The 24,941-nt window shown below is 52.1% G+C and overlaps 2 protein-coding genes across 6 annotated transcripts; both read left to right on the plus strand.

Annotated features, from left to right (window-relative positions):
- Nucleotides 1–2,572: 2,572 nt before the first annotated feature.
- Pdlim2 (PDZ and LIM domain 2) lies at nucleotides 2,573–21,199 on the plus strand. 4 transcript variants are annotated; one of them, XM_032917885.1, is made up of 11 exons: nucleotides 2,575–2,752; nucleotides 5,036–5,130; nucleotides 5,821–5,972; nucleotides 8,256–8,325; nucleotides 8,416–8,567; nucleotides 8,729–8,807; nucleotides 11,577–11,656; nucleotides 11,826–11,953; nucleotides 13,409–13,526; nucleotides 14,869–15,054; nucleotides 21,180–21,199. In XM_032917885.1, the coding sequence occupies exons 2-10, from the start codon at nucleotides 5,038–5,040 to the stop codon at nucleotides 15,044–15,046; spliced, it is 1,050 nt and encodes a 349-aa protein (XP_032773776.1). In that variant the 5' UTR covers nucleotides 2,575–2,752; nucleotides 5,036–5,037; the 3' UTR covers nucleotides 15,047–15,054; nucleotides 21,180–21,199. The 4 variants fall into 4 exon arrangements, with proteins under 4 accessions (XP_032773778.1, XP_032773776.1, XP_032773775.1 ...); XM_032917887.1 differs by lacking the exon at nucleotides 21,180–21,199 and having other exon boundaries at nucleotides 2,573–2,752; nucleotides 11,829–11,953; nucleotides 14,869–16,237; XM_032917884.1 differs by lacking the exon at nucleotides 21,180–21,199 and having other exon boundaries at nucleotides 14,869–16,237.
- C12H8orf58 (chromosome 12 C8orf58 homolog) lies at nucleotides 19,547–24,464 on the plus strand. Of its 2 annotated transcripts, none has more exons than XM_032917881.1 (7): nucleotides 19,547–19,745; nucleotides 21,180–21,655; nucleotides 22,014–22,154; nucleotides 22,295–22,397; nucleotides 22,542–22,654; nucleotides 22,849–22,955; nucleotides 23,593–24,464. In XM_032917881.1, exons 1-7 carry the CDS (start codon nucleotides 19,697–19,699, stop codon nucleotides 23,699–23,701), a joined length of 1,098 nt encoding a protein of 365 aa, XP_032773772.1. In that variant the 5' UTR covers nucleotides 19,547–19,696; the 3' UTR covers nucleotides 23,702–24,464. The 2 variants fall into 2 exon arrangements, with proteins under 2 accessions (XP_032773772.1, XP_032773774.1); XM_032917883.1 differs by having other exon boundaries at nucleotides 22,852–22,955.
- Nucleotides 24,465–24,941: the final 477 nt, after the last annotated feature.

Here is a 24,941-nt window from a genome sequence, read left to right on the forward strand (position 1 = left end):
AGGAAGGGAGTAAATCAACTAGTCTCCTGTCTCAGCAGAGGTGACAGGCAGAATGGAGCAGCTCCGAGGACTAGAGGTGCTGAGAAGTAATGTCAGTGGGGACAGGGCAGGGCCTGGTGGGAGAGTCCAGAGCTGGGGGCTGATCTGTGTTCTGATTCTGGAGCTGTTACCATGAGGTTGGTGAGCCTGATGACATTTCTAACTATTCCCCACAAGGTTTTCCTTTTCTGTGCTCTCTGATTCTACACCAAAGCCTTGTGGTTTTCTTCTCTGGGCTCAAGTCTTTGAGAATCCAGTTTGGGGAAGCTGGAAGTGGGTGGAGCAGAGGTAGCCAAAGTAACTCTTCTCACCCAAGATTCGGTGGCCTCTGGGGACATTAGCACATCCTGCGCCTAGTCTTTCCTCCAGAAAAGGAAAACTCCATTCTCTTTCTTGTTGAGTCAGAACCTTACTCTATGACCCAGGTTGGCCTGGAATTGGAGGTCAAACTCCTTCAGCCTCCACTAGAGCCACTTCAGCCACTGATAGAAAGCGCCATTCTTGGCTGTTGCTGACAGTTGAGCAGGCAGTAAGGTGGTGCTCATGTGTTACCTCACCCAAACAGTACAGCTGGTGACAGAGAAGCTCAGAGATTCAGAGGCCACATCCTTAGCTGACTCCATCCTTAGTTGGAGCCAGCTGAACCTTATCACAACCTATCTACCAAGTGCCCTGCAATCTCTTCCCAGAGGCCCCAGCAGCAGGAGAATCACACAGGGCTGGGAGGGACGAGGGCTGGGCTGCCTCTATATTCTTCCTGGTAGTCTCGGCTCCTTGACCTGTCACTTAAGGTGTCCTAATCCCAGGCAGAGTTGGTGACAGGAAGAGTGGTGCACCTGGTTCTATCAGGACAGGGGAAAGCCTAGGTGCACAGAGCAATGGCCTGGCCCTGGCTAGTTCCTTGAGCCTGGGTGTGGCTTGGACCCCAGCCAGGATGGTTAAACAGCTGCTAGTAGAACAAGACCTGCATGCCATTATGTCCTACTCCATTCAGCGGCTGTACCCAGGACTCATCATGGCTTGGCTCTAGATTGGCAAGTCCAGCCCATTTTTGTCTAGAAATGATGACTCTCTAGGGCCTGCTTTTGATCCCTTAACCTACAGTTGTATGTTCCCTGGTACCCTCATGAAACAAACAGTTCAGGGTTGAAAGACATCGCCCCACCCCCAGCAGAATCCAAGCCTCTTTGATGAGGCCCTGGATTCTCCCTCACAGCCACCAGGCAGGTCTGTGCCGTGCCCAACTTGGCACCTTGACCTGGCAAAGAGAGCCAGAGGCTGCTGGGGTGGCCCATCCATCAGACAGATGAAGGATGTGACTTGTAGCAGGAACAGGATAATTTAGAACAGGACAGATCCTTTCTGCAAGCCAGAGCCATGCCCTTGATCAGTTGACTTTACAGTGGGATTTGTAGATACTCCATGCAGAGCAGGGTGACCGGCAGATTAACCCCTGTGTGTTCACAGAGCCTGTCTGGTCTGAGGCATCTTTGCGAGTCTCTGAGGACAGTATGGCATAGAACCTGGCACACAGTCGGTGCTCAATAAATTCTGTTAACATTGCTTGAATCATTGGATGAGCTGAAGGTGAATTCTCTTCTGCTACCTCCCTCCCTACCACATCCTTCAACCTTTCTGCTTTGTAATTCTTGAATTTCTCCTCTGGGAAATCGTGTGTTTAGCAGGAAAGTAAGATGAACATTGCTGTACGAGGGTAACTGAGGCTCCCAAAGAGCTGTGGACACTGCTTTTCCTGGCTCTGTTTCCCAGTTGCTGTGATAAAATGCTGTCAAAGTCAGGGTTTTTATTGTGATAAAACATGACCAAAAACAACGTGGGGAGAAAAAGGGGTTATTGCGGTTCCACCAGTCCCAGTCCACCATCAAAGGAACTCAAGGCAGGAACTGAAGCAGAAGCGGTGGGGGAATGCTGCTTAATGGTTTGATCTTCAAGGCTTGCCCAGCCTGCTTTACTTACACCACCCAGGACCACCTTCCAAGGGATGGAATCGCCCACAGTGGGCTGGGCCCCCAAGCATCAATCAGTCATCAAGAAAATGCCCCCCACACACACACACACCGACAGGTCAGAGGGAAGCAATTCCCCAGTGAGGGTCCCTCTTTCCACATAACCCTAGTTTGTATCAAGTTGACAAAAAGTAAACAGAAACGGCACACTACGGAACACCACACAGTTAAAGGTAGCTGTGGCACTTGAGAATCAGACAGTGTGAACCTAAGGCAGAGGCTGCCCAACCAGAGGTCTGCTCAAGAGATTTTCAGGGAACTGAGGTAGAACTTAAAGGGAGGTCTGGTCTGGGGCCCTGTGTTCAATATCCAGCACCAAAACAAACATAAAAGGCTTCCAGACTAGCCGTGGAGGGAGAACAGGTGCAGCAGACAAGGGGCCCCTCCAGGAGGCCCCTGGAATTAGTCTGTGGTAGAGCCATTTATCTGCCCAAGGGGAGGCTGTGGGAGGTGGGGCTAGGGAGGTGACCCTGAGCCACACGGAAAGCGCTTTGTAGGTGAGGAGGATGGTAAGGGTGGTGAGGACAATCCTCTTGGGGAACTCTGAGAGAATGACTCACACCCAAGGCAGGCAGGTTACAGCTGGGTCCACAGGTGTGCTCTACGGTGTGCCAAGTTGTAAGAGCAACTGAAGAGGCAGGAGGCAGCTGCGTGGGCCCGGAACTCCCCAGGGCAAGAGTTGCCAGGTATAGCTCTGGGGGACCCTCTGGTCAGATGGCTCCTCCTTCTTGAGCCTGCACCTGCTTCCCCCTCCCCCTGTTCGGTTGGCTTGAGCCATGGAGCTTGGCATAGGAGTTGGGCAGACAGGGTCCTTGGCAGTGGTTGGAGCTGGCCCATAACAGGCAGGCTAGAGGGAGAGGAGGTGCCTGGTGACCCTGCCAAGTGTTCTCCATCTTCTCTAGGTCTGGGCATGTCTCCCTGCCTAGGGCAAGCTTGCGGGGTATCTGGTGCTAAGTCACTGAGCTGGCAACACAAAGCCACGAGTGGGGCATTTGCCTGGGAAGAGATAGGAGGGTGGATGGGTGGCCCAGGTTTGAGATTTGTGGGTATCGGAACTGTATCTGCTCCAACATCGGAGCCAGGAGTGGGTAGAAGAGTCCGGCGGACTCCATCAAGCCAGCGGTTGCCTGACAGAGGTCTGGGGACCGCGGCATCGAGGGTTACTTTCCTATTGTGGGGTGGGACGCAGACTCCTCCGTATTCTGCGCACCGTGGGGAGGGTCTGTCATTTGAACCGACTCCCTGTACTCCGGACAGTCCGGAGGATGTGGACACCTCGGAAGGGTCTCAGTCTTGAGGCTTCTTCCCGTAGGGCCTGCTCTCCCAGCACGCCCACTCCCAGCTTCCCCGCAAGGCGCGAGTCAGGTGGCGGCGCCCCGGTTCGGCAGCGCAGAGGAGGCGGCTTCCCGGGCCAGGGGCGGCGGCAGGGGCGGCCCCGGGATCACATGGGCGGAGGCAGGTCTGGGAGCCCCGGGCGAGCTCTCCCTAGAGTCGGACAGACGGCTGCGGTGGAACGGCGGTTGCTCCTCGTCCTTACTCCCTCCGTTCTTCCCTCCCTCTTTCCCTTTCCTGGCGGGCCTGGTCGCCCAGCCCGACAGGCAAGCGGCAGCCAGGTGAGGAGCGCGCGCCCACCTGTACCCTCCGCGGGCCACCGACCTCGGCGATCTCCGCCTCGCCGGACCCTACCCTCGGCCCAAAGCCCCTCTTCCCTCTCTTTGGCCTGGATACCCGGTGGCTTGGGTTCACCCCTGACTCAAACACTCGTCCTCTAGTCCCAGACCCCCCGGGGTATTTTGGCCTTGGTGGGAAGAAAGCTTGAGAACTAAGCGGTGCTGGGGATAGCCAGGCTGACAGCTAGGCAATTCCCGCGGCACTTGTAGCACTGAGTCCACTGGCCGGCTCAAAGGTCCGAGAATCTCAGGGAGTTTGCAGTCTGTGATCAGCCTGGGACACCGTGGCTGGGGCTGGGTGAAAGGGAAAGCCAGTTGCCTGAGGGACAAGACAGTGGAACTGCAGGCCTGAATAGCCCCCCTCCCTCCCCTAGGCCTTGATGTTCTTGAGATATTGGACGTTCTTGCTGACCCGTATCTCCCCAGGGACAGCCTGAGGATGGGTGCTGGGCTGGGTGGTGCCCAACCTGGCATAGCAGCTTCCTGCCTGGGTTGGCTCCTGGCTCCAGACCTAGAGGCTCAGGAAATCCTAGGAGGGCCTGGTACACAAGGACACTCCCTTGTGGGGCAGAGGGGGCTGTGGACGAGAAGCTTGTGGCCAAACTGGCAGCATCATGAACTTGCCCTGCTGGCCAGTACCAGGGTGGGTGTGGGTGTGGGTGTGCTTCCGTTGGCAGATGAGCCTTGGCCTCCTTTCTCAGGCTGCTCAGAGGGCGCAGCAGCCCCCTAGAGGAGGCAGCAAGCTTCCTCTTGCTCGTCTGAACCCGTCAGGGTTGGGCAGGCAGCCAGGTAGCCCCTCTGAAGACCTTGGTCTGACATGTGCCAGTCCCAGCCCTGGCAAACTTCTAGTGGAGCCACCCAAAGGCTTGCAGTTCTCCTGTGAGGAAAGCTCTGCTCTACAGAGAGTATAGGAAGTATCTTGTGCCCATAGTTTTGGGGACAGGAAACAGGTAGTGAAGAGGGGCGGGGTGCACTTACTCCTACCACCTGCTAATTTCTTCCCACAGTCCACTAGCGGCGAGCCCTTGTGTGGAAGTCTGGCCGCTTGTCAGTGGGACTGCTGCCTGTCTTAGGGGATCTACTAGTCTAAAGACCCTAGAAGGGGGAACTCAAAGTCTCAGGACTTCCAGGGTGGAGGTGGGGAGTGAAACTCTCAGGAGAGGGAGGGACTTAGTCACTTCCTCTATCACCATCAGCCAGGCCCAGGCCCTGCTGGGCTGCTCTGAGATCTGACACCCCGTCTTCTCCCTTTGCTTTGGGGTGTATTGTGGGACCACCTCCCAGTTTTCTCTTCCTCAGGCATGGCGTTGACTGTGGATGTGGTGGGACCAGCACCTTGGGGCTTCCGCATTAGCGGAGGAAGGGATTTCCATACACCCATCATTGTGACGAAGGTAAGGCTGTTTGTAGGAGATAAGGAGCTAGCTATCCCTTGAAGGGTGTCTTGTTCCCCATGGGTACTTCCCCCAATTTGTTCTGGAGTCTGGAGCCTGCTCTGGGCAATGCTGGCAGTTGTGCTCTGTTGCATGGATCTGTGGGGACCCCTTCAGGAGGGCCCTTAGAAGATGAAAGAAAGAGGGCCAAGGACAGGGCCTGTCCTGCCCTTTGCCCTACTGTCTCAAACCTCACACCTGTTGGCAGCCATTTCGGGTAGTTACACAGGACAGGTGCTTCTGCATGTTCTTGGGAGCTCGCTAGTTTCTTTTCCACCCAGGGTCAGGCCCTGGAAAGTGTTCATGGCGAGGGTGGTGTTTAGGCAGCCACCCGCAAGGTATGATTTGCACAGGCAGGGTTCTCTATCCAGAAGTATTCCCAAGCTGGGTTCCTGACATCCTGCCATCACATTCCTTGGGAGGCCCAACGTTTGAATTCTGGTGTGTGTGTGTGTGGGGGGGCACTCAAGCCTGTAGGGGATTAGCTGACAAGCTGGCAGACCAGGGAAGACAGACAGAAAGGCTGTAGAGGTACAGTCCTGTTCCTGCATTTCTCAGGCAGCAGGAGCACCCTTCTGCTCCCGTCTTCTCGAGCATCTCCTATCCAGGGTGGGTATTCACCAGCCAGCATCTGGTGCCTTGTCCCTGTAGGTCACAGAGAGGGGCAAGGCGGAGGCAGCTGATCTCCGGCCTGGCGACATCATTGTGGCCATCAATGGAGAGAGTGCCGAGAGCATGCTACATGTGGAGGCCCAAAGCAAGATCCGACAGAGTGCCTCACCCCTAAGACTGCAGCTGGACCGGTAGGTCTTCTACCTCCACTGGCAGGTCCTGCCACCTTTCCCTCTTGCGTTTGCCTATCGCCAGCCAGGCAGTCACCCTCAACCCTGTGTACAACCCCAGTACAGTCCCATCCCAGTCTTCCAAGGCTCTTCTGGTATGTCCTCAGCTCTGGGTCTGGGGTAGGGAAAAGGAAGAAATCCCAGTGACCATATGGGCATAGGTGGGCGCTGGGCTGGGCATGCAGCCACAAGCGAGGCGGGGCAAGCTGGCACCAGCTACCTGGAAGCCCGGGTTTGACTGGTTCCCAGGAGTGTGAATGGTACAGGGTGTGGGCATGGAGTGGTTGAAGAGAGGCAAGTTCTGGGCAAGGTGTACCCTAGCCTGAATCTCTAGTACCCTTGTAGCTGAGAGATGGATTTTGTTTTGTTTTGTTTTTTGTTTTTGTAGATCCAGGTAGAGATGGGGGTTAGGGACTTGCAAAGCTTATCGTCTCTTCTTGTCACTGTTTGGGCTCTGCCATTGAACCTATCACTCATAAGGAGTTTTGTGTGTTGGGGGAGGGAGGAGGGACAGGTGGAACATCAAAGTGAGTCAGAGTTCAAGAATGCTGGGAGATCCCTTGGTCCAAAGGCTCTCTGGGCAGGCCCACAAAGGAGTTAGATGTTTGCTTCTCTCTCTCTCTCTCTCTCTCTCTCTCTCTCTCTCTCTCTCTCTCCCCATTGCCTGGCTTTTTTCTGGCCCAGCATCTGCAGCCCTCCTCACCTGTGGGCCCTGCTAGTAGGTAATACTGCAGAGGCAGGCTCCCATGGTACTGGCCCTCTTTATTCCACTCTGTCCCTGAGTGTTTGTAGGAGACAGACCTAAAGGAGGAGGGTGGAGGGGACCTCATGGCATCTGGGAATGGGACCAAAATCCACAGGAGATGGCAATCAGGGGAAGATCTGCTGACTTCATTGCTTACTGTTAGGTCCTTCTTGGAGGAACCTGGCCACTGGGGAGGTGGACCTGGCCAGCTCAACACCAGGAGAGCCAAGGCTCTGGATGTCTTCATTGTTTTGCCAAGACCCCTCCTCAGTCCTCCTCCTACTTTTCCAGGAACCATTCAGAGGAACCTCAGCAGTTCTGAGGCAGGAACTCCCCTCACCCTGAGACCCTGTACTGACCCAGAAAGGCAAAGGCTCCTGCTAGCCTACCTGAAAGTGACCAGAGGCCCAGGGGTGTAGTGATAAGGGAGGGCAGGAGGTGGCCTTGGTGGGAGCTTTTCTCACCTTCACCTCTCATCCCTGATGATCTCCCACTCTAGCTCCAGCCAGCTCTACCAGGAAGAGTCTTAGAAAGGGTCCACTTGGGTCAGAGGAGCCTCTCTTGTAACTGCTGACAGCTGTAGGTCAGGCACTGGACCTTCTTGTAGCTTCAGTCTCCGAGTCCATCTGCCCGTTTAGCAGGGAAAGGAATCCTGGTTCCACCCCTTGTTTTCCTGGGGAAGAGTCTGGGAAAGGAATTCCCAGTGACTTTCCCAAAGATAGTATCCCCCAGTAGGGCAACTGGTAGGGACAAGCCTATCAGTGAGGTAAAGTAGGTATCTGGCTCAGCCAACAATGGGCTTTGGGACCTGGAACAACTCATTTTCTTTATTTTTATTTTATTCTAATTATTCATTATTTTTATGTATTCACTTTATATCCTGCTCACTGCCCCCTACCTCCTGGTTACCCCCTCCCACAATCCTTCCTCCGTCATTTTCTTTCTCTCTTTTTTAAGATTCATTTGTGTTATATATGAGAGTGTATCTTCAGACACACCAGAAGTGGGCATTGGATCTCATTACAGATGGTGGGAATTGAACTCAGGACCTCTGGAAGAGCAGTCAGTGCTTTTAACCACTGAGCCATCTCTCCAGCCCCTTATTTTCCTTCTTAAGGCTTTGGTTTCTCCACAGTTTAAAAGACAAAGGGTTATTTACATGGAATTAGCCATCTTCCTCAGAATTGATCTCAAGCAGTTGCTGTCCTGTGACAGCCTAGATGAAATGGAAGAAAGGAGGGACGTGGGTCATGTGAGGAACGGCTGATAAACTGAATTTATCAAGCGTTCTGCTGAAACTCTGTCCTTTCTGTTCTGGTGCTGAACCTGAGAGGAAGGGTGGTTGATGGGAGTTATTTGTTTAGAACTTAACAAAGTTAAAAGTCCAACGTCCAAGTGTCTTGGATACTTGGCTGGTCTGAAGGACCAGGCCTAGGAACAGTGCTCAGGAAGGGTGAAGTCTAGGATCCTGTGACAGTCTCTTCTCTCCTGTCTGTCAGGTCCCAAACTGCCTCTCCTGGGCAGATCAATGGGGAGGGCTCCTTGGACATGCTGGCAACTAGATTCCAGGTAAGCTGATCTACATGATCTACAGCAAGTATGATGAGGGGTGCAGCCAGCAGGGTCATGCCAACTCTCTCTTGGCCCCTTTCTCCACAGGGCTCCCTGAGGACACACCATAACAGCCAGTCTTCCCAGAGATCTGCCTGCTTCAGCCCAGACTCTCTCAGTCCCAGGCCAGACAGCCCTTTCTCCACTCCACCCCCTACCAGCCCAATTGCCCTTTCTGGAGAGAATGTGATTGGCTGTAGGTGAGCATTGCTGGGTACCCTGGCTAAGTGGGCCACCAAGTCTGAGCCTGGCCCCTCAGGGTCTCAGTAGTTCTGTGTAGAGTACCCTGGGCTCCTTCCTTCCTGGGGCAGGCTGTGTGGGCGCTGCACCACACCGTTTCCCACATGCCTCCTCATTTCAGTTTCCAGAGTCTGACACACTCTCCAGGTCTTGCTGCTACTCACCACTTGACCTACCCTGGCCAGCCCACCAGCCAACAGGTGAGGCTTCTTAAGGGAAGGAGAGGAGAGACCTGTCTCCTGTGTCATCAGCTGCTGTTGGTGCTTCTGGCAGTCCCTGAGCAGCCTGTGGGACCATCCCCTAGTGACAGATCTATTATACCTCTGAGCCTGAGAAGCTAGCTAACAGTGAGACCACTCTGCATTCTTCTTTCCTGTCACTCTGGCCCCCTCCATGCCCCTGGCTCTCTCCCTTCTCAGTGTTTCTTTTGGGCTGTGGCTGAAATAGTTTTGCTGCTGTTGTTGGGGTGACTCCCTCTCTGCGCTGGCTGCATCTCTCAAAGACATTCCTCCCTGTTCCAAGCCCCCAACTCCCCCCTCCAATCCCCCCACCCCCTACCCTTGATCTTCTTCCATGAAGCCCAGAGAGACTCTAAGGGACTGTGTGGTTCTGCCTCACACTGCCCTAGGCCTGTTTTCTGTCTCCTCCTTTCTCTGCAGGCCCCCTCCCCCACAGTCCCTCTGGCCACTGCTGACAGCTTAACCCCCAGGTGGTATTTCTCCTCCCCCAGGGACAGGGGCGGGGCAGTGAAACAGCTAGATGACAACAGTTCTGGCCCTCAGCTGCTGGGGGCAGAGTAGCTGGGGACACGTTTGGCCTCTTGGGTGAAGGGAACAGGGCCCAGCTGCTGGAATCTTACTTCTTGGTTGGTTCTGCATTCCAAAGAGCAGGGCCTTTTGGGATGGAAGGTTCTGCATTCCAAAGAGCAAGGTCTTTGAGGGTGGGTAGGGGAGAGGAAGTGGGGAGGGAGGTCTGGAGAAGGAAGGGACTCGATTTGTGGTGCTAGGCCTGTGCCTACCCCAGGGCCAGCTGGGTGTATGATGTGGCCATGGATCCAATCTTTAAGGAATTTAAGATGGAGCTGTCGAGATAAGACAAACATGCCAAACAATTTTGAAACAATTAAGCATGAAGCAGTGTGGGATTAATTACAAAGGCAGGAGGCATTCTGGAAGGCGAGAGAGACAAGTAGGTTGGGTAGCCTGAAAAGGCTCTGCTAGGAATTTTGCTGGACAGTGGAGAGAGATTTGGGTAGGGGTTTGATTAGAGAATGATGTTCAGTGGTCTGAAATTCTAGGAAGTCTAGCAGGCTGAGACAAGCTGGAAAGGACCTTGGCCTAGAGTTGATGGGTGCATCCCTTCTGCTAGGTTGCTGGCCTAGCAGACCATGGGTGCTCCATGCTTGAGGGCAGATCTTCCTGTGGTGTCCCACCTGGGCAAACAGGTGGTCTAGGGGGTGATTATGAAGCCACCAGCAGCCCCTGAGAATTTCTGTGGGAAAATGCAGATTCCCCAGACCCCTGCCTGGACTTGCTGCAGAGTGAGAATCAGGGGCTCAGAACAGGAACTTGTGTTTTGGTTTTTTCAAGACAAGATTCTCCTTGTAGCCCTGGTTGTCTTGGAACTCACTATGGAGAGCAAGCTGGCCTTGAACTCACAGAGATCTGCCTGCCTTTGCCTCCTGGAGAATGGGAGAGCTGGGATTAAAGGCCTATGCTGCAGCTGCTGCTACCACCAGGCCAGGAACTTGGGTTTTGACAAACTTGTGTGCTAAAGAAGGAGCCAGCCGGGGTCAGGTGATAGGCAGGTGTGCCTGGCTAGTCCCATTGCTGCTAGGAAGTGCAGAATCCTCTTCCCCCTGTGGTCTTCAGGGTCAGGCTAGATTGACCCTTGGGAACTCTCTCTCTCTCTCTCTCTCTCTCTCTCTCTCTCTCTCTCTCTCTCTCTCCCTCCCTCCCTCCCTCCTCCCTCCCTCCCTCCTCCTCCCTCCCTCCCCCTCCCAGCTGCTCCTTCTCAAGCACCCTCTGGACTCTTAAGGATGCATTCATGGAAACGAAAAAACAAAAATCCCAGAGTTCCTAAGCTCTCAGACTGGGCTGATGTCCAAGAGGTCCACACTTCCCTCCTGAGTCACACTCTTAGCACCTCAGAGGTCTGAAGACCATAGGAAAGAAACACATTTGGTCTGATTAGGTTCCTAACCTTGATGTGCTATGGAATTTTGCAACAAGTCCATGGAAATATAAATGTATAAAGGGTTAAGCCTACCTGGAGCCAGGATGGGGCTGGGTAGGCCCTCCATGCCCTTCACACAGAGGATCAGGTCACACTCTGGGCTGGCCTTTCCTACTGCCCTTTGAAGTCCAGGCTCTCCTGCCAGCCCTACCACCACCTCCCAAGTGTTCTGAGCAGCTACACTCTGTAAATAATCTCTGTTCGTGCATTTGCTCTGGGACATTGAAATCCAGATTTCTTCTTCACTGTTGAATCTAGAAGCCTGTTTCTAGCCTGTACCCAGAGTACACCCTTTACACACTTATATTTCCGTGGCTTTGTTGCAAAATGATTGGCTTCTAGACTTTTTCTTTCTTTTTTTCTGTTCTGTGGAACAAGAGGCTGACCACATCTCTGGACAGGCAGCATGATCTAAGTGTGTGGAACATATCTAAAGGGTGTCTGTGTGGAGTCCCCACCCGATGTCCTTGTTTTGCTCCTTGTGGGATTCCTAGGTGTAGCTTAAACATTTCTGCATCCGGACACAGGCCTCTCTCCCCCAATGAAATCTCATCCATCCTGGTGCCTTGGCTATGAGGGCAGGACACAGGGTACCTGACACCAGTGGGTTGTTGGAGGCTAGGCGCCCCCTTGCGTTGATCTTGAGAACTGCAGCTTGTAAAGCACACGGAACAAGCTGGCCACTGGGGTGGGGGTGGGTGGACTGACTCCTCCCTGCTGCTCTCCTCCCACAGGCCGGCCACAGCAGCCCAAGCGACTCCACAGTGAGGGTGCTGCTTCATTCCCCAGGACGACCCTCCAGCCCCAGGTTAAGGTACTAGCAGGTCTTGTAGAGTTGGGTGAGTTCTTGGAGGGTCTGGAAGGGACTGGTTTCCTCGAGAGGGATGGGAGTCTCCACCCCTTGATTCTTTCCTAGTCAATTGCACCGAGGTGTGTCCCAACATCCTTAATAGGGTCCTTATCCTTAGTTGTCCCTTCCACAGCAGTTTGGACCTGGAGGAGGACTCAGAGGTGTTCAAGATGCTGCAGGAGAACCGCCAGGGACGGGCTGCCCCAAGGCAGTCCAGCTCTTTTCGGCTCTTACAGGAAGCCTTGGAGGCTGAGGAAAGAGGTGAGGCCTCTAGGCTCTGAATGATGTAAGGCCCCTTGGACTCTCTGGAATGAGGCCAAAGAGACTAAGGAAGTAGCTTAAGGGTCCTTAGCAGAACTAGGAATTAGGGGAGCATATGTCAGGCCCCAGTTGTCTTAAAGAAGCTTACATTCTGGTTGGGGTTACTGGGTAACTCTCAGAAGGTGGTGGGTGACACCACTCAGAACCAGGAAAACAAGGGAGTGGTAAAAGCAGGGACTCTGGGCTGGGTCTCCAGGGAGGGCTTCTTGGAAAAAGAGGGATTTGATTTGGCCTTGAAACAAGATCCCAGACTCCGACAGCCTTCAGCCAGTGGCCTGGCAGGAACACTGTGGAATGTGAAGGCCAGCAACCAGAGCTTTGGGTTAAGTTCACTAGAAACTGGCTTGGCATGGCAGCATGGGAGGGTGTCAGGGAGAACTAGTTGTGCTGAGGCAAGAGCCTTGGGAGCCAGAACAAAGAACACTATGCCACAAGCTATCAAGCCAGGCAAGATATCTCTGTGAACAACACAATACAGTCTCCTGCCAACTGCCCGTTTACTCATTGGAAATACACCAGTATGTTTATCCAGTGGAGAGATGTTAGAGTCATACCTGACCTCGACCCCTGAGGACCTCCGATTATTGGAGATATGGCTCTGAGAAGTTCCCACAGGCATGCATACAGAGGTGGGATGCATGCTGTTCCTCCAGGAAGTCATGAACAATGCCCTTTATAGCGGCAGACAAGAGCACGGCCTTGTGTACAGAGAGGATGAAGCTGGCAGAACAGGCCTTAGAGCTGCAGAATGGCCAGTCCCCGGCAGCTGGTTACAACTCTGGTAGTGCTCGAGGGCTGTTTGCTGGAACATAGGGTGCTGAGTGAGAAGGTTTCAGAATAAATTCTGCCCATCCTGTCTCTGAGGTCTCTGTCGATGAACGGAGGGTTCAGTGGGTAGTAGTGAGAGATTGGTAGTGGGTAGGTGAGGGGAGAAGACTCTCAGCTGGACAATAGCTGCCCAATGCTTCTGCGCTTCGTCTTGGTATTTTCGCTGGCTCAGACACAATGATGCATATAAACGTCCTTTGAAATGGCTGTACAAAGACACTGTGATGTTCTTATGACCTAGTATTATCTGTTTATATCATCATGACTGGCTCACAGAGAGAGAACAGCTCCTTGTCTATGTCAAATACTAGGCACAGACATTCCCAGGTTGCTTTGGGAAGGACAGGGTTTTTCATCAGCCTTTGCCAAGCCTCTGCCTCAGTCACCTTCTTTACCATTTTGCATTCCCACTGGTGCTATAGAGGTCTGTGTGAAAGGGCACTTTTGCAACAAGAGTGGGAGTGTCCTGGGGAGGAACCGAGGAATGTCATAAAATGCCATTAAGTACTGCTGGATACCTCTGCGGTGGACAAGCAGCTCTCACGAGTCTGTCCCTGCCCTTCCCAGGCGGCACACCTGCCTTTGTGCCCAGCTCGCTGAGTCCCCAGGCTTCCTTGCCCACCTCCAGGGCCTTGGCCACGCCACCCAAACTCCACACCTGTGAGAAGTGCAGCGTCAACATCTCGTGAGTATCGGAGGGCTGCATGATGAGCATATCTGGGGCTTTCAGACAAAGCTGAGCCATTAGTCAGGGACCACAGGGGTCAGCGTAGCCAAGTGGCTTCAGGTTCAAAATGAATGCTTGGCTGCTTCCTGCCTAGCCCCATATTCTCCCCTCCCTGCAAAGGAATGAAAAATGCTACCACTTTTGGTTTTTTGTACAGATTCCCCAAGCCTCTGGAAGTCTGTCCTCAGATGAAGCACCTCCCTCCTCTGAGAAGAGCTTGCTCTGTTTTTCCCTATCTGGGGCTCATTTCTCAATGGGTGGCATTATAATGTAGCCTTTCTCTCTGGCTAAAAAAAAATGCTGGTACCCCTCTCTTTCTCACTGCCAACACTGAGAGTCAGGTGAACTACTTTGGGCCATGCCTTGACCTTTCCTGGCTGCTGCTTTCTCATTGGCGGGACAGGATAGTGTCCTGTACTCTGAGGAACGTAGGTAGGAAACTGATGTGCAGTGGCTCTCCCAGGAGCCTGCATCCCTGTCCCCGGAGGGCTTATAAAGCACAGAGCACACAACTAGCTCCAGGGTGTCAGTTCTGATTGCACTGCCTTGAAATGCTGACGCCATGAGTTCTGTATTGAGGGTCACTCTGAGAACCACAGCCCAGAACACATGAGGAATTTCGTCAGTGTGTGAGACGGGGTCTGCCTCAAACTGTATCCTCTTGCCTTACTAATGCCATGATTGGAGGCATGTACAAGCATGCCTGACTCAAGGTGCAGCAGTGTTATTTTTAATTAAACAATTATTTATCAGCGTATGTATGAGTGTGGAAGTAACCACGACACACATGCGAAGATCAGAAGACAAAGTCGGGTGGTGGTAGCACAGGCCTTTAATCCCAGCACTTTGGAAGCAAAGCCAGATGAGTCTCTCGAGTTCAAGGCTAGCCTGGTCTACAGAGTGAATCCCTGCACAGCCAGGACTACAAAGAGAAACCCTGTCTTAAAAACGACAAACCAACAAACAAAAACAGCTTTGGGGATTTGGTTTTTTCTTTCTACCATGGAGTCTAAGGATGGTACTCAGGTTGCAGCAAACTGTTTTTAGCCAATGAAATCACCAGACTGGCCCATTAGAGGTCCTAGTCAGGTGTTTGTGCATGTGTATGTTGAGCCTTTGTTGGGGGTTGGTAAAATGAAATTCCCCAGAGAGAGGCTTTTGGGAGCCAAGTGCCCTGAGGTATTTATGTCTGAGGTTTTGACTGGCTGCGGAGCAGGTTTCCTGGAAATGGTGGCCTCATGCCAGGCCCTCCTAACTGTCCTGCCTCTGTCCTGAAACTGATGGTTCTTCCTTTCTGCAGGAACCAGGCAGTCCGCATCCAGGAGGGGAGGTACCGACATCCTGGCTGCTACACCTGCGCAGACTGCGGGCTGAACCTGAAGATGCGGGGTCACTTCTGGGTGGGAAACGAGTTGTACTGTGAGAAGCACGCCCGCCAGCGCTACTCAATGCCTGGAACTCTCAGCTCTCAAGCCTGAGCCAAAAGGTGCTCAGCCTTGTCTGCACTCTCAGACTCTGCAGACACAACCACACTGAGCAAGCAGGGAAGGGGTGATGATAGCAGTTGATAGAACTAAGGCTGGGGAGTCCCCTTTGTCCTTGCTGGGTGAGGCCAAGGGTTGGGACTAGTGGCAGATTGCTAGTGCTGAGAACAATTCCACTCTCTCTGGCCTTTCTCCTGCAGGCCAGGTTCTATACTACAGTCTGAAGTGGCCGCCATATTTGACAAGTTTGCATATAGGGTTGGGCACAGGTAGAAGTATCTAGAAGGGAAAGGTGGGCCTGAGGTTAATGATATTCATGGTATGAAGTTTCTAACATATGAAGTATATATACATGTGGCTAAAATTAAGTAGTGTCCTTTCTTCTCTCTTTCCCTGTTCCTGGGAAGAAAGTTTTTATTTATAGGGACTTTCTTTTTCCTCCCCGCTTAAGGCCCGCCTGCTATGCACCCCATTGCAGAGGCCTGTTTCTTCTTTTTCTTTTTCATACCTTTGAGACAGTATGCTAGCTACCTCAAACTTAAAATTTTCCCTCTTAGCTGTGGAGCTGTGGGCATGTGCCTCACCACAGTCACTTACTTCCTTATGTTGGGGGTCTGTGCTTCCTTAACTCTTTTGTAAAGGTGCTCCTTTAAAAAATGGTTGCTTATGTTTGGAGGGAGTGGGTTTCTTCTCTGAAGTTAGGAGAGACACAGAAACGGAGGACCAGGAAGAGCTTCCTGGCAAGACAGCCAAACACACCATAAACTCAGCTGTGGGCAGAGCTGGACTGCGACTTGACCTTCACTCAGTTGGATGCTACCAGCCTCACTGATTACCAGTGTGCACAGATGGGCAGGGCAGACAAGGGGGGATCCAGTGATGATGTGTGGGTGGAGGAAGTTCATCCCTCAGGCTACTTGAGGGAACAATGATCCATCAACCCAGGATAACCTTGGACCAGAGCTGCAGGGTGGCCTTGCTCAGGATGGGCTGAGGCTTGAGACAGTCCAACAGAGTACCACCCACCAAGAGCTGGGTCTCAGCCTGGCTGGTCTGCTCGTGCTTGATTTCATTGATTTGAGGGAAATACACCAGGTGTGTGTCTGGTGGTCAGCATCCTGCCCTGTGTGGGGTGCATTTGAACAGAGAGGATGTAGAGAACAGTGGTCTTTTGCAAACCCTTAAGTTTTGGTCTGATTTATCAGCCACCCTTAGTTCAATCTCAGATAGTTCAGAACCTCTTCAGGTGGCGGTGTGTGTTGTAGCCATGCCTCTATTCAGGGGAGCGGGGTTGGAGGGCATGCATGTGAATCTTATTTTCATCTGGATCAAAGCTGGCTTTGGCTGGTGGGATCTTGATGGCAGTCTTTGCTACCTGGCTCTTTGGGAAAGTAATCTTGGCAGAAACTGTGTTGCCTTCTTAGACACCTGTGAACATAATTTATACCTTGATATAATCAGCTCACCTTTTGCTTGGATGCCTGCCTGAAGATGCGTTTATGTTTTTATAGAAAAGATCAAGGCTGACTGGTAGGTGGCTGGGTGGGGAGTCCGTCAGGCTGAGCTGACTGTTAGAAAACTGGTAGTCTCTTTGGCGCCCTCTAGTGTTCAGTGATCTATCTCACTGCAGGGAAACTGCTCACGGGAAGAATTCATCAGCATTTGGGCTTCTGCACAGTGGACAGGCAGAACGATTAAACACCCCCTCCACCCTCACACACTTTCCTGTAGATAATGTGGAAGTAGCAGCCGTGGGGCAGGCATCATAAAACACAGTAGCTGTTAAGGCTGTCTTGGAACACGCAAGGGGTGTATTCAAAGCTGTGGTCATCTGAACTAGGACTGATGCTGTGTTGAGAGCTGGGTGGCTGCCAAAGAGAATGCTTAGCTTAGAGCAGTGACTGCTGGGAAACCTGCACTGAGGTCGAGAGAGAGTGAATGCCAAATGTGATAGGAACTTCACCTTGAGTCTTGGGGGACGCTTAGAAAGTCACTTCAAGCAGTGGCAGGTTAGAAAGGGTAAGTTGGATTGTTGATATGGTTATATCCCCACCTGCAACAAATCCATATGGACCAAAATGTGCTGGAAATGGGGGAGGGGGACTGGTCAGGCTCTGGTTTCCTCATCTTCACCGGAAGCCAGCTAGTGGTGAGTTCCCATTCTCTCTGACCCACACATTCCTTTGGCACCACTGTGTTCTAGTTCTTTCTGTTTTGGAGAGTAAGTTAAAAAATGACAGATTCGTTAAGTGGTCCAAGCATCTAATGAACTTCCCTTCAAACAGCTGGGAGAGTGCCTTTCTAAGCCACACAGTTAGATAATGGTAGCTGAGACTCTAGGGCAGTGGTTCCTAATGCAATGACCCTTTAATACAGTCTCTTATGCTGTGGTGACCCTCAACCATAAACTTATGTTCATTGTACCTCTGTAGCTGAATTTTTTCTACTGTTAGGAATCATAACATAAATATTTGCAGGATATCTGATATGCAGCCCCAAGGTGGTAGAGACCCACAGGTTGAGAACCCCTGCTCTAGCGCATCATTCTGCACATAGTAGGGATGCTTGAAGCAGTCCATCTGCATCCTCACAGCTCAAAGGCAAGTCTTGCTGGCACCCTCATTCTACCAACGAAGGGACTGTGGACAGGGAGGACATCTAGTTAGTGAGGGGAAGGCGTCAGGAAAGGAACCAAACCAGAGCCTGTTGTTTTCAGTTCTTGGTCTCACATCACTTGTCCCATGAGTCGAGCTTGTGCTTTCAGGAAGCCAGCTTCCTGAATTTGGGGCTTCCCCACTGGAGGTAGAAGGACCATGGCCGTGCATGGACTGCCTGAAGCAGCCACAAACAGTAGAGCTGTGATGCTTCTTGCAGTTCACTCCAAGGGGACATGATTTTCCAGGTGGAGGTGGCCAAGAAAAGAGATGTAGGCAATGGCAGGTACTGCAGGGACATTCAAGGCTTTGGGTAATGAGGAACTGGCTGGGTTCTGAGTGAGCTTCAGTCAGGACATTAGATGCAGAGGGAAGTCTAGCCTACCACATCAGGTCCAGTTCTCATGAAGGCTGTAACAGATCAGACCTGGCCCAGCCATGCACAAAGGGGCGGGGCCCTCTCTGTGGTGGGGAGTGTGTTGGGGAGTGTACTTAGTGAAGTGTGTATGGGTTCTTTGTGCTGAGACACTGCATTCCTGCAGGCCTGGCTTCCTGTTTCTAGATGCATTCCTGCCCTAGTCACCACGGATACTGCTGCTTGGAATCTGGGCCCCACATTTTCCAAATTCAGGGCGAAATCAGGCAAAGGATAACCCTGTTTTACTTCCCCACAGTTTCACCTTGGGGGCGGGAGCCGCCTGGCTTGGCTGGGAAGCTTGCTTCCCTTGATCTTCTTGGACTTGGAGAAGGCAGTACAGCCAGGCCCAGCATCCTGTTTCCCTCGTGTTTAAAGGACAGGGATGGGGGTGGGGTGAGGCAGCCAGCAACCCTGGGAACTCACACTGCAGGAAAAGGGCTTGACCTAAACATTAAGGTTCTGAAGATGACAGAGGACCGCAACTCCAGCTCTCATCTTGCATCTGAGCCGGGGGAGGGGGAAGGAGGGAGCTCAGTTTCCCAACTTTATAGTACTAATATTTGATTGTTGGTGGCTCTCTGACAGAGGAACCAGTGGAGAGCTTTTGGGGATGGAATCTAGGAAGAAGCAAGGAGAGTGGCGGAAGACTTCCACTGACTTCCAGTCACCCTTATCTGCCTCTAGGGTGTTTGAGGCCAGCTGAGATTTTCCAGTCCTTATTGGCTTCTGAGAAAGGGGATGTTTCCCTAGAAGCCCCAGTACCATCTGGTAGTTGACCATCAGCTGCTGCCTGGGCTCCTTTTAGAATGGGGTTGAGGTGGAGTGGGACCAGGCCAAGGGTGGTGGCCGCTGGGGTCAGGGAAACATTTAAACTTCTGCTTAGCCTCCAGGCTGTGGTTCACCTCTTGCTCACACACTGCAGACCCAGATAAGACAAGAGGTTTGGGCTGGGTAAGGGGTTCATAAGTAGCTCTGGACACAAGCGCCTTGCAGTGAGTGCTCGGCAGGCTTTCCGAGGGCACAGAACCCTTTCCCCTTTCTGACAGGCTGAGGGTCCTGCCCTCAAGTCATACAGCTGTGAGGCCGGATACACTCTTAATCTGCCTTCTTCCCTCCGCCAGCACTGTGGGGTTCCATTTCCTTCCGGGCTGTTGTGCAGTGCAGCTCTGCAGCATTAGTCAGGTTCCAAGCTGCAGCAGCAGGAACATGAGCAACGCGAGCTGTGTGTGTGTGTGTGTGTGTGTACCCCGCTCAGCCAGCCCGCTAGAGTCCTTGAGTGGGTACACTCTCCTCCAAGAGCACTGAATTGAGAGACTGAATTGGGGTACTTCTGCTGCTAGGTCTAGGGGCATAAGATGCCTAGGGAACGCAGTTTCCAGACTGACGTTGCTTGGGTCAGCGCCCTCCACCTGCGTGCCCCGCCCCGGCCCGCCCCCCGCGGGGTGTGTCTCGGGACCACGCCCAGCTGGGCAGGGACCGGCGGGTTGAGCTGCTTGAGCGCAACTAGGGACTTGGAGGACGCCCGGGATCACTCCGGTGCTGTTGCAGTGGTTTCCGCGTCTGAAACACGCCATGCTGAGCCGGCGCCGCGTCTTTGCGGTGGAGCAACTTGGCGGCCGGGGTGAGTCGCGTTGCCTCCCACCCATTCTCCAGACCCGCTCGAGCGACGTCCACCGGCCGCGCCCCCTCGTTTCCTTGCTTTGAAGGAGTCGAGTGAATAGGCTTGGGACGCCATACACAGTGCAGATCCTCCGGGATTTGCGGTCAATCACCCACCACCCTTATCCTATTGGTCTGTGGTCTCCTTCCCCCTAATCCCAGTTGTGGAAGCTTCTTCTATCCGAGGTTGGGTGATTCCGATATCCTTGCCCCAGCCAGCAGTCCTTTGGTGGCCACAAACTCATTTCTCGGGGATGGTTGGCGGGCATAGGCTTCCTGGTACACTTCCTGATCCAGAGGGGACCGGCTGGCATCCTCTTCCCACCAAAGCAGCCCAAGCTTCTGCCTGATTCCTGTAGACCATCCAGACCATAATAACCCCTGGCACAAACGTGGTAATAATTGAATGCTAGCCAAGGGGGCGTGGGAATTCGTGCCTATAATCCCAGCACTTGGGAGGCTGAGGCAGGAGGAATATTGGGAGTTCCAGCGCAGTTTAGGATACAGAGTAAAACACTATTTCAGAAACAAACTAAACCAAAAATCAGTTTCCTTGTTTTACTTAATTTATATTTAAAGATTTTTGTTGTTGTATTTAAAATTTGGTCTTTTGTTTGTTTTACCTGTGTGGACTGGCCAGGGAAGTCAAAAGAGGGGCTCAGATCCCTTGGAAATGGACTTAACATCCATGTAGGTGCTGGGAACCCATTACCCATCTTCTGGAAAAGCAATCAGTATTTTAAAATACTGAACCATTGATCCAACTCCAAAATTTTCCCCCATTTGTCACATGATCCTCCTTCCTTGCTTAAAAAGACAAAATTATCCTAAATGATTATAATTGCTATTATTTTTGTGTCTGCTGCTGCTTTTTGTTTTGCAGTGAGGATGGGACCTGGTGCCTTGTGCATGCTCTGAAAGCTCTCACATTGTCATATCCCAGCCCCAGCTGCTGTCATTTTTCTAGTGTCCTCATAAATTCCAGGAGATACCTCATCCTGTTTCCTGGTGTGCCAGGGACTCCAGAGAGCACTGTGTAGCTCCGGCCTTCACCTTGTTCTTTCTCTTTCCCATATCCAAGAAGTCTGAGGCTCTTAGACTTGATCGTTTCAGCTGAACCTTAGTTAAGGGTCTGTTAAGCTATCTGCATCACTGATTGTCACGACTTGCAAGGACCTTGCCTACCACAGGCTCAAAGTGTAGGTTTCTGTTGGCGGTCAACAATTGTTATAAGAACACCATCTAGACATCTTCCAAGCAGGGGTAGAACTTTATATCAGTGGGGATGTGGATGTCCTGTGTCCTTGTTCACCGCTGGTACAGGACATACCTCCTCAAGGGAATGCTGGGAGCGTCGAGGGCATCCTACCCAGGTTGATACAGATTCTCCTTACAGATGGGGCCTTTGAGGACCTGGCACAAGGCTGTGTGGTGCCAGGAGTCACTTGCACCTACAGACGGATACCAGACAAAACTCACGGGTGTTCATTGGACTTCAGGGAGGGACGGAGTGAGCTGAGAGGTCTGGAGAGACAGATGCCACTTCTGAAATTGGCTTCCCAGGACTCAGGCATGGAGATGGTGGTTGGGGACAGCTCCTTGGCTACCTTATCAGGACTTTCTCAAGATTCTCTAAACCTTGAGCCCATGGGGAGCCCTGAGCTGCCTCCTGCCCCGCTAGACCGGCTGCTGGCCAGACGAAAGCTGGAACAGGTGCTGGAGAGGTCTCGAGAGTTTCCCAGCTTGTCTGGGCGGCATGGCTCCCTGCAGCTACGGAACAAGCCTGTAGGTGGAGTGTCCATCTTTGTAGGAGAACAGGAGTCCACTGAGGCAGATACTGAGCTAGAGGCTAGTCTGGAAGAAGCAAAGGAGGTGAGTATTCATCTTGGCTAAAGTGGAGTGGAGTGGGGTGGAGAAAGCCCTGAGGTGTGGCTTATGGGGACCCTTCCCCCATTTTCCCTGGAGCTCTCTCGGGGCGGGGCGTTCCTTGCCCCTAATTGATGGTTGTGTCATTGCTTTTTGTCTCACCTCGCACACAGCAGTAGCCACCCCCACAGAGGCGGAAGACAGGTATGGCTGCCATGCTCAGCTGGCCACTGGGGAAGCCAGCCAAGTGTGTCTTTCTTGGCTTGTCTGCTAGGTCCTATTTTGTTGGCTCAGCACAGCCTAACTATCCAGAATGGGAGTTTGGCTGACCCTGAAGGTCTTCCTACCTTAATGTGTCCCACAGGTGGGTAGTATGGAGTCTGGAGCCTCTACCTGCCTCCCCGGGCAGGGCTTGCGTTACCTGGAACACCTGTGCCTTGTGCTGGAGCAGATGGCCAGGCTGCAGCAGCTGTACCTGCAGCTGCAGACCCAGAGACCCTCTAGGGTGAGTGATGGACAGGTGCAGGTGGCCAGGTCACCTAGTGAGGGAAGTAGGGGAGGGGGTGGGACCCTGGAGCATGAATGCCTTCTGAACAGGCTCAGCTTTTGAGTGAGTCTCTGCTTGTTCTATCTCGCCTGTCTCAGGACCCTGAGGAGGAAGAATTGGTTCCAGTTCTTTCATCATCACATATCCCTGACAATAGGGTCCAGGGGCACAGAGAGGAGCTGAGCCAGACAAAGGATCCAGGTAAGGGGCAACTGTGTCTTCCTCTGCATTCTGCCTGCCTATGTGCCTGCCCAGGGTCCCATCAGCAGAGCTCCTGAACTGTAGCTTAGTGGGGTGGCTTCCTGCTTGTTTCTGGCCCCAGATAATAAAGTTCTCTTCCTGAAGGTGCAGAGGCAGCTTCACTCCCACAGGTGGGTGTGCTTGTTGACAGCCCCTCCAGTCTGCCAGAGGCCTTGCTGGAACCAACCCACATCCTTCCACCCTCCCAGGAGCACAAGGTAGTGATGGATCTATGTGAATCAGGTGATAGAATGGTACAGGGTAGGGAACATGGGGATGTGTAAGTGTCCCCCAAATCCAAGTTTTAGGAAAATGACAGGATTCCTGTTTGGAGCAGGTGATTTGCAGTTAAGTAGCTTTATTAGGGATGTATATAGATGCTTTTTATGACGAGCCCTTATTCTCTGTTCAGCAGGATCTCTCCCACTGGGATAAGGTCAAGGTTCTGCTCAATCGGATCCGTTGGAGGAGCCCTCGACTTCCTGAGCCTCCTGTTCCCCCTGATAGTTCTGGACCCAGGTGAGTCTTGTGCCTGATTCAGGTTAAGGCAGTGGGGAGGGAGTGATGGGCCAGGATGTTGATATTGTCCTGTCTTGACAGTTGTCATCTTAGTCCCTATGGAATCGGTGAGACAAAGTATAGGAGAAGATGCTCCAAGTAACAGGAGTAGTTAAGATGCCCCATTTGTTGGTGCAGAGAGGGAAGACTATGTAAGATTGGGGACAGTGGCTTTCCCGAAGCCACAACCAGATTGTGGGCAGTGTGTTCATCCTCACGGTCAAGGCCTCCTCTTTTTTTTTTTTTTTTTTAAAGATTTATTCATTTATTATATATTAGTACACTGTCACTGTCTTCAGACACACCAGAAGAGGGCATCAGATCTCTTTACAGATGGTTGTGAGCCACCATGTGGTTGCTGGGAGTTGAACTCATGACCTCTGAAAGAGCAGTCGGGTGCTCTTAACCACTGAGCCATCTCTCCAGCCCCAAGGCCTCACTCTTTAACACTGAAATTTAGGGGCCGGTGAGGTGGACACACAAAGTATTTTATTGTGGGTGAAGTCTGTCACGGTTGGCAGCTTCTCCTCAGAAAGTAAACAATGCCTTCCTGTTTTTTTTTTTTCTTCCAGTCTGACTTTCCTTTGCTTTTCTATAGGATGGAGTTCAGGAATCTCTCTGAAAGGACTCCAGGCCATTCCCAACGGAAGATCTTTATTCCAACATTGGTCGTTAAGAAGCCACGAGCAAAAAATCTTTCTGTATGACCTCTTGGCACCTGAGTGGAGAGGATTTGCCAAGAAGTCCCTCACATTTTGGCTTACTGCTGCTTCTCTGCACTGCCAGGAGAAGCGATTGGTGCTTGCTCCTCTTCACGGTGAAGGCCAAGTCCTTCTCTAAGCATTGAGGCAAAGAGCCCTGGTTTCCCAAGAGGCACTCAAGTGCAGTTTCAGCACTCTTCCCGGGCTCTTCCTCTTTGTCATAAAGCTCTGGGCTTAAGCAAAGTGAACTGACTTATTTATCAGGTACTCACAGAGTATGTTAGTATGGGAATGTGTCTGCATGTTGCAGATGTATGTCTATGCTATCTTTGTTGGACTTTTGACTGCCTGAATCCAATCATCTGATGGAATAATTTGTCCAAAGGGTTGGTGTTTTGGGTGTCACTGGAAGGATGGCACTGATCTTCATTCCACAATGAACAGTTACTGATGTGGATTTCTTCCTCATACTGGAGACAGCAGCCCTAGGACCAAGAATAACACTGCCTTGGGTACCTTTGTCATAAGTCATGGCTCTGGAGCACAGCCCTTGAAGACTGAATGAGGAATGGGGGGGGGGCACAGAGATCATGAACATTGTGAGAACAACATATAATTTGCAGGGTCAACTCTAAGATGCTGTGTTGTATCCTGGAGTTTAGACCATAGCAAAGTCTCTTAATTTCTGAGCCACAGCTTCCTACTTGGGATGATGCCTGCCTTACCTACCTCATAAGCTTGTTAGGAGATAAAGTAACATTAAACCTTCTCAATGTGTGCTGTGACTGTTTAGTGAACAAGAAAGGGTGTGCTTCTGGAGAAAAACAGGAGTGGAGAGATGAGAGGCCAGAGGTTAAAGAGGGGTGGCCACTGTTAAAAGTTGTGAAAACAGCCATGTTTCTGGCAAGATTTTGGATAAGCCATTTTATTGAGATCTTGTACATTTCATATTTGGGAGTTTGGGCACATATTTCTGATATGCTTACCCCTTGCTGGTGATGCAGTCAATAGAAAGGCAAGAATAGGGACGGGGGTGGGGTGGGGAGGATCATTGACTTTAGTAAGAATATCCCCTGCAAATGGACCCTGAGTAGGCATGCTCCTCCTCCAGCCAATGGAGGCGCTGCTTCTTTTGCTGCTGTAGTCTTGGGGGGTTAGTAGAACACAGCAGGGTGTATAAATGGTAGTCTCTTCCATGTGTTTGAGGGAGGGGTCCAGTTCCAGTCATTTTGAGATCAGGAACTAA

Source organism: Rattus rattus, chromosome 12, assembly GCF_011064425.1.
Source record: "Rattus rattus isolate New Zealand chromosome 12, Rrattus_CSIRO_v1, whole genome shotgun sequence".
NCBI classification, from domain to species: domain Eukaryota; kingdom Metazoa; phylum Chordata; class Mammalia; order Rodentia; family Muridae; genus Rattus; species Rattus rattus.

Bases quoted from the DNA above. Each gene is read 5' to 3' on its own strand.
- Pdlim2 (XM_032917885.1), top strand. From the start codon at position 5,038: ATGGCGTTGACTGTGGATGTGGTGGGACCAGCACCTTGGGGCTTCCGC. The intron at 5,973-8,255 runs GTAGGTCTTCTA...CCTGTCTGTCAG, and splicing joins CTAAGACTGCAGCTGGACCG to GTCCCAAACTGCCTCTCCTG. The intron at 8,568-8,728 runs GTGAGCATTGCT...TCCTCATTTCAG, and splicing joins GAGAATGTGATTGGCTGTAG to TTTCCAGAGTCTGACACACT.
- C12H8orf58 (XM_032917881.1), top strand. From the start codon at position 19,697: ATGCTGAGCCGGCGCCGCGTCTTTGCGGTGGAGCAACTTGGCGGCCGG. The intron at 22,398-22,541 runs GTAAGGGGCAAC...CTCTTCCTGAAG, and splicing joins GAGCCAGACAAAGGATCCAG to GTGCAGAGGCAGCTTCACTC. The intron at 22,956-23,592 runs GTGAGTCTTGTG...GCTTTTCTATAG, and splicing joins CCTGATAGTTCTGGACCCAG to GATGGAGTTCAGGAATCTCT.